Genomic DNA, 8,354 nt, shown 5'->3' with positions numbered 1-8,354 from the left:
AACAACAACAAAACTCTGGAAATGTTCTGTAGCTTGATCTTGGTGGTAGTTATGTGGGTGTAAGGATGTGAAATCCATCAAACTGCACAATTAATGCTTGAGTATTTTCCTCTACGTAAGTTACATGCCATTTTTTTTTTTTTTTAAAGCAAAATTAGAAACAACAAAGAAGGTAAGCAATGGTGGCTGGAACCAATTATATTGATTTAAATAACTAAAATGACTTCAGCTAACTTGGCTATAACCCACAGGTTGAAAACAGCTCTACATATAAATTATATAGGCACTATTTTTAAAATTCTCTCTAGGTCTTAGAATCTAGGAATGACGACTTATGTTGGCCAGGCAGTCGCAGGCAGTGAGAAAAGAGAAGAAGGGGACAATCTTACAAGTCTTCCCTGGAAGAGAACACAGATTTCTAGGTCATCAACATTAAAAAATCAAAAACCAAACCTACTACCATCACGTCATTTCCAACTCACAGCAATCCTGGAAGACAAACTAAAACTGCCCTGATAGGGTTTCTAAGGCTGTAAATCTTTAAGGAAACAAACTGCCTAGTCTTTCTCCCATGGAATGGCTGGTGAGTTCAAACTGTTAACCATTTGGTTAACAAACTAATGCCTTAAACCACTGTGCCACCAGAGCACCAACATTCAGCTCAAAAAAATACCAGACTCGTAGGTATCCATTCTCTTCACTCACTAAGTGCAGACAGTTACTTTCTAAATTTTAGATTCAATTACATAGGTTATGTGCTTCAACAAATGAAAACCAAAAAAAGTTTCAAACATTTTGCTTTGAGAAATTATGAACCCTAAAACATCCAGAAACAAAAAAAGCATCTCTCAATGCAATAAACAACACACTGAAGTTCATAACCCCGAAAACACAAACACACAGTCCAAAACCCTTCCCAGCTTATGAAATTGCAATGGGACACTAAAATTAGCTTTAATAGGCAGGTGCTAAAAAGACACTGCGGTGACAGTCAAATCCTAAAGAAAAACAATGTTCTAAATTCCTAGCCGGAGGGGGATATTATTTTGAAATAGCCATGCTGTCATAAAATAAACGTCAATGCTGAATGCTAGTCTATTTATAATTGTATATAGATAAACCATGTTTCTATTATGGTGTTTAAGATGTGGGTGTTTAGGGTATTTCACTGCTGTCTCCTTGAAAAAAAAAAAAAAAGGAATAGAAAGGCAATAATAGAGTAAGAATATAAAGGGCTAGAGAAGACAAAGATATTTCTCTCATTTAAAAAAGAACCATTCACAGCTGCACACAAGAAGACAAGGACAACAAAATTCATTGTAGCACTGTTTGTAATAGAAAAATAATGGAAATACTAGAATGGCCACAATAAAATGTTTATATAATGCAATGAAAGGGATGAACTCTATGTATGAACTTGGATAGATCTCAAAAGCAAGGATGAACGAAAAAAATAAAAGTAAATGCAGAATATATATAATTTATGTTTGCATTTTATATAGTATTTTTTTTTAATGTAAACCACCACCATACACACACACACACACACAGGTGTGATAGATTTATCTGTAAGGATGTAAAAGTGAAATGGAGATGATCTGACAAAACTCTTAATAGTGGTTGTCTTTGGCTGGGTTCCTAAGAGAGGAAAAAATGGAATTAGAGATCATGCTTAAATAGAACTTCAACTATAACTGATGTTTATAAGTTTGTTTGTTTGTTGATTTTTAAAAAAGATAAAATAACAGTAACACGTTGAATCTGGGTAGTGGGAATATGGTTGTTTTTCTTTGTGCTTTCCAGTAACTTCTAAGTTTCTCAAAATTATTTTTTTTTTAATTATTATTTTTTAAATCTAGTATGACCAAAGAAATACGATATGAGCAAAGCCTCTGTCAGTAACATTTTATCTAACTCAGGGAACCCCTCTTTGGTTTAGTGACAAGATGAGGACAAATCCACCCTCTTTGGAATTTTATCTATTAATTTGAATAAACAGGAGCATATATGTAAATATGGTAAGAACCTTGTTGCTATGGAAACATTTTATCTGTATTTTGGTTATTTCTTCAAAACTTACATGCAGTATTAAACGTTGAGGAAAAAAACACTTAAAAGAGAAATAAAAAGACAATACTTTGAATACTTTGCGGAAAACACACTGAAATCTGACTCAGCTCAGTAACATATCTCACATCACTTGCATTCAAGTCAGAAAATAACTGTAAGCATGATTGTTAATGATTTATTACAACGTACAGTAAAACCTGCAGAAGCTGCAACCTGTGTTAAGTGGTTATAGAGGGAAAACTCAAATATTTTCCACTAACTTAGAGTGATGTAAAAGTGGTAAGACTGCACCCTGTCAAAGGTAGAAAACTTGCAAGACCTGGAAAAACAAGGCAGTCCCACTGAGTTGTGGCTCTCATAGGTTTCACAGCAATTGTTAATGATTTCAGTAGATTCCAATCTGGAGAAATTAATGAAATGAGAAAATTTTTCAGTATCATTCTATGAAGAGCAGGAGTTTTCAGATAGTATTACCTTGGCAAGTTCAGGGAGGTAGCTATCTAAACCGGAACCAGAACCTTCCAATTTGCTTTGTTCATCATCTGCAATGGTAAACCAGATTACTTGAGTCAGTATTATTGAAAGTATTTCATTCAAAACAGGAGAACTAAAGCCACTGCTCTTTTGTGCTCTCTAATGCAGTGGTTTTCAAGTTTGGATGCACATGAAAAACATCTGGGGAGCTTTTAAAAGACACTGATACCCAGGTTCAGTGGTGATAAGTAAAATATTTAATAGGTAGTACAGCATGGGTATTGTCTAATTAGAACTCATGTTGTTGTCATTAGGTGTCATTGAGTCAATTCCAAACCCATATGACATAATAGAACTGCCCCACTGGGTTTTCTAGGCCACGATCTTCATATGGGAGTAGACTGCCAGTGTTTTCTCTCATGGAACCACCAGGTGGATTTAAACTGCCAGCCTTTCGGTAGCAGCCAACGATTTGGTTGTGCCACCAACAAAACCAAATAGAGACTCATAGAGACCCTATAGGATACAGAGTACCATCCCATAGGGTTTCCAAGGCTATAATCTTTATGGAAACAGACTGCCACAGCTTTCTCCTATGAATCAGCTGATGGGTTTGAACTGCCAACCTTTCAGTTAGCAACCAAGCACTTAACCAATGTACAACCACAGTTCCATAATTAGAACTGCTGTAAGCTATAGAATGCTATAAAATATAAACAACTAACTTTAAAAAACATGGCTACACCCGTCACACCTGCTAAAAGTCAGATCTGCCCAGGCCCCTGCCCCCAGGTCAGCTAAATCAGAATCTTTCCTGGGGCCAAGAAAACACAGTATTTTAAAGAGCTCCCAGGTATTTCTACTGTGCAACCAGAATTCAGAATAACCTGTCCAAGGGATAAATACCATATGAATTATCGAGAACATAGCTAGAATTTTCTTACCAATTAAATCTGAGGCTTTCACTCATTCTTTGTCTTGAAAAATCCAAAGGATATTATTAATGAAAGAAACGGTAACTATATAATTACTATTTTAAGTACTAACTCTATACCGGGAGCTCTGGTAGCATAGTGGCTAAGACACTTGCCTGCTAACCAGACAGCTGGCGGTTCAAACCCACCAGCCACTCCTCGGAGGGAAGGTTGGGCAATCCTACTTCTGTAGTGATACTGCCTCGGAAACCCAAGGAGGGGTCGCTATGAGTCGGGGCCGACTCGACGGCACATAACAACAACAACAACAACTCTATACCAGGTATCTGAGTTATTTTATTTAATCTTCCCATTTGACCAACAGTTTTGTTTTATTCCCATCTCATAAGTGAGTAAACTAAGGCTCAGAAAACATAGGTAGCTTGCCCAGGTCACACAGCTAAGAAATGGTATTCTTGGGACCTGAACCCAGGTCCTTCCTTTATGCCTCCAAAGCTGTGGTTCTTACACACACACACAGACACTCATATATACAATATTAATAATGTATTTATATATAGATATATCTACCTTCCACTGCTTGGAAGGAAGATTGGGCAATCTACTTCTGTAGAGGTACCACCTCAGAAACCCAAGGAGGAGTCGCTATGAGTTGGATCCAACTTGACTGCAGTGAGTTTTATATTGTCTCCTTCACATATTTCCATATAAAAATGTGAGGATCATAAATTCTATTGTGCAAAATCACATTTGCTGGTAAAATATTTGTAAAGAAGTCATGTGTCCCATCTCTCATGTACATATGGTATACACACACACCCTTCAGAGTATGCTACTCCCTCGGGAAAGCTAGACCTACCCACCTTCATGAGCATCTCCATTTCGCTTTTCTTGCATTGCAGCTTCAAAGTTGAGTTGGAGAATCTTGTTTAAAGTTGTAATCCATTCTTCCATTTCCATTTCACTGTCTGCTGCCAAAAGATAACTACTTTTGTCTTGCATCTTAAGTTCAAAAGCAAAACGCCTGACTTTGTTGTTCTGAAATGTAAAAATGGTACAGATTTACTTTTCAAGAACTAGAACTGCCTTAAATAATTTCTCTTTATTGCTTGCTGACTATTTTATTCATGTTTTAGACCTCTCTATTTATAACTGCAAGGATCCCAGTGGCAAAATTGTTAAGCACTCAGCCACTAACTGAAAGGTCAGTGGTTCAAAACCCCCCAGGCACTCCTTGGGAGAAAGAGGTAGGAGTCTGCTTCCGTTAACATTACATCCTCAGCAGCCCTATGGGGCAGTTCTATTCTGCCCTACAGGATTGCTAATGAGTGATAGTCGATGCAATGGTAACAGGTTTGGTTTTTGGTTTCGTATTTATAACTGTAGGAGCTCTGGTAGCATAGTGGCTAAAGCATTTGACTGCTAACCAGAAGGCTGGCGGTTCAAACCCACCAGCCACTCCTCGGAAGGAAGGTTGGGCAATCCTACTTCCGTAGTGATACTGCCTCAGAAACCCAAGGAGGGGTCGCTATGAGTCGGGGCCGACTCGACGGCACATAACAACAACAACAACAACAACAACATTTATAACTGTAAGTTCCCTCTCTCATAAGCCCCCTATCATTATCTACCCTCCCTATTTTCTCCATAACTTTGTTTTTCCTTCTGACACATTACTTATTTCACAGATTATCTGATGCTCTCAACAGAATAAGCCCCATGAGAGCACAGACTTTCCCCTTTCTTTTGCCAATTCAACACTTTTATTCTTTAAATTTTAGTTTGCTGTTGTTGATAATATACATGGCAAAATATAACCAATCCAACAAATTTTACATGTACAATTTAATGACATTAATTACATTTTTCAAGTTATACAACTATTCTCACCCTCCTTTTCTAAGTTGTTCCTTCCTCATTAACATACAGTTGTCCACTCCCCCCTAAGGTTCCTATCTAATCTTTCAAGTTGCTGTTGTCAGTGTGATCCCATATGAACACTTCTTAAAAGAGCATAATGTTCATGGCAGACATTTTGCACTAGTTAACCTAAACTTCAGTATTGTTCAGTTTTCAGAAGACTTTTAAGAATACTTCAGGGAATACTTCTGGTTTAAGATTTAGAGATTATCTCAGGGCAGTAGTTTTAGGGGTTCCTCCAGTCTCCATGGCTCTAGAAAGTCTAGAGTCCATGAGAATTTAGTATTCTGTTTCATATTTCCTCTTCTCTTGATCAAGATCCTTCTGTAGAATCTTTGATCAAAATGTTCAGTAATGGTAGCTAGGTACCACCCAGTTCTTTTGGTCTCATGGCAAAAGGGGCAGTTTTTCATTGGGGTAATTAGCCACACATTGCATATCCTCCTCTTATTATGCCTGACTCTCCTTCTTCCTCTATTGCTCCAGGTGAGCAGAGACCTACTGCTGTGCCTTCAATGGTTGCTTGCAAGCTTTTAAGACCTCAGGCACCATGCAAAATAGGAGGTAGAACAGAAGCACTAAACATAGTATGTGGCCAATTTATTGGGATGTCCTATGCAACCATGATGCTAAACCTCCAGACCAAGTAACCAAATCCCCTGAGGTATTTGGCTATACATAAGTAGCCTCAGCAGCTACTTTTTTTTTTTTTTTCAATAGTCATTATGTAAATGTATCTATTACTCACTTCTTTTGCTCAATATCCTTAGTCTCTAAAACAGTGTCTGGCACATAACAGGTACATGAAATATACTTACTGAATGACCCAAACTGAGTTTTAAATTATCATATTCATTGAGTATTTTTCCTGAATCAAACAGAGTATGATCAAGTTTTTAAAAGTAAGTCATTATCTATCAATATATGTTTCACTCATTTATCTGGAACTTCTAATCATTTAAGAATCCCAAAAGGTACTTAAACTCTGTATCTATAGCCTTCCCTCATGTCTGATTTCTATGCCTGTGATAGTAAAAGTACAGAAACAGTAATCCACTTGCATTAAATGACAGAAGATGAACATACACTATAGTAGGGCATCTCAACCTTGGCACTATTGACATTCTGGGGCTTTGTTTTGGTGACTATCTTGTGCATTATAGGATGTTTAGCAGCTTATCTGGCCTCTAACCACTAGATGACAGTAGCACCCCCTCTCCAGTTATGACAACCAAAATGATTCCAGGACTTTATCAAATGTCCCCTCAAACAAAAAACAAACTGTCATCGAGTTCATTCCAATTCATAGTGACCTCCATTGAGTTTCCTAGGCTATCAATATTTACTGAAGCACACAGCCCCATCTTTCTTCTGCAGACTGGCTGGCAGGTTTGAACCAATGACCTTTTGTTTAGCAGTCAAATGCCTTAACCACTATACCACCAGAGCTCCTTAAATGTTTCCTCTTAACTCTTAGCCATCAAGTCAGATTCGACTCATAGCACCCCTCCTTGGGTTTCCAAGGCAGTATCACTATGGAAGTAGATTGCCCAACTTTCCTTCTGAGGAGTGGCTGGTGGGTTTGCACCTCCAGCCTTCTGGTTAGCAGTCAAATGCCTTAGACATTATGCTACCAGAGCTCCCACTAGAGGGGGTAAAATTATCCATAGTTGAGAATTATTGCACTAAGAAGATGTTCAGCCCTGAAACACATGGCACAAGACTCCTTGTAAGCAGAAGCTAAGAGGCACAAAATCATAAACTTCCACCAACCTGCAGAACAAGCTCTACCCACCCACCCACTAAAATCCTTGACAGTTGTCCACAGTTCCAGAGGAAGCTCCTCAGCATATGTTTCAAGGACAAGGCAACTCTTCCAAACTGCAGCACAGTTCTTAGAAACACAGAGAGGGCTGCTCTTGGCAAAGCTACACAAACTATTGTGCACAGATAGTCTGCTGTGGGTTCAGTAACTGCCATCTTAGACCTCACTCATATTCAGTTGGATGCAAAAATCCACAGAGTCAAAAGGCTAGAAGTGAAATCAGTTTCTACTCCCCACACCCACCCCAACATATACTCTTCACATACTCATGATTATCTATAAACAGAAAAAGTTAAAGGTGGGGGAAGAACATTAGATCTGATGCTAAGTTATTTATCTTTCTAAATCTCAGTTTCCTTCTCTGCAAAATGAATAGAATAAATTTAAAAGGTTATAAAATACTTTTAGAGCTAAAGATCCTAAAACGTATTTCTTTCAGGTCTATTTAAAAATTTTAGTTTAGGCAGTTCCCTAAACTGACAGCATGAATAAACTAATTCTATCCCCCCCCCCACGATGTCCACAAGTAATAAATAACATTTAAATCTCAAATTTTGGGGCTTAATTTAAAAACAGACGTGATGAAAAAGTAAATTATTTCCAACTTTTGAAGCCTTAGATTCAATTAATTAAATATCAAACAATTTGTCACACCTTGCAAAAAGAATTTAAAGCTACGAACTCCCATTGTAGGTCAGAACCTTAAATTCAGAAACGTATTCCAGAGCCTAAATGATAGCTCTGCTAGCTCTTGGGCTGCTGTACCCATATGCTGTGCCAAAAACTTACTCTCCTAAAGAGCAAAAATAATACCTCCTCCTTGAAAAGCTGTTGCCAAGTAAGTCAACACGAGAAAATCCAACTTAAAAGAACTTAAATGGTTTCTTAATTTAAGAATATAATTGAAACTTCTAGTTGAGAATACCACAGAAGTTAAGTTTTGTCACTTAAATTCACTCTGGTACTCCTTACTTTTTTACTTCCAGTAAGACAGACTTTCATATAGCTCAGTTACTCACAGTGGCAGCTTTCAGCTGGGGCTGAAAGGGTGGGGGCTGCTAGCTGATAGACATCACATGCTGATTAGCTACCAATCAAAAATAATTTTTTAGCAAACATTAGTGGTGCTA

The 8,354-nt window shown here is 37.7% G+C and overlaps 1 protein-coding gene across 1 annotated transcript in view; it reads right to left on the bottom strand.

Annotated features, from left to right (window-relative positions):
• The window catches only part of DOCK9 (dedicator of cytokinesis 9), a 294,626-nt gene that overhangs the window by 175,430 nt on the left and 110,842 nt on the right, over nt 1–8,354 (bottom strand). Inside the window, exons 6-7 of the mRNA XM_042781963.1 lie at nt 4,343–4,517; nt 2,545–2,612 (exon numbers count right to left, since the gene is read on the bottom strand). Of these exons, the coding sequence (XP_042637897.1) occupies nt 2,545–2,612; nt 4,343–4,517 (243 nt within the window). The remainder of the gene's footprint in view (nt 1–2,544; nt 2,613–4,342; nt 4,518–8,354) is intronic.

Source organism: Orycteropus afer, unplaced genomic scaffold (genome assembly GCF_000298275.1).
Source record: "Orycteropus afer afer isolate SDZICR_OR568_19922 unplaced genomic scaffold, OryAfe1.0 scaffold00206, whole genome shotgun sequence".
NCBI classification, from domain to species: domain Eukaryota; kingdom Metazoa; phylum Chordata; class Mammalia; order Tubulidentata; family Orycteropodidae; genus Orycteropus; species Orycteropus afer.
The sequence above is the reverse complement of the archived record's forward strand: the minus strand, read 5'-3'. Positions and strand labels throughout refer to the sequence as shown.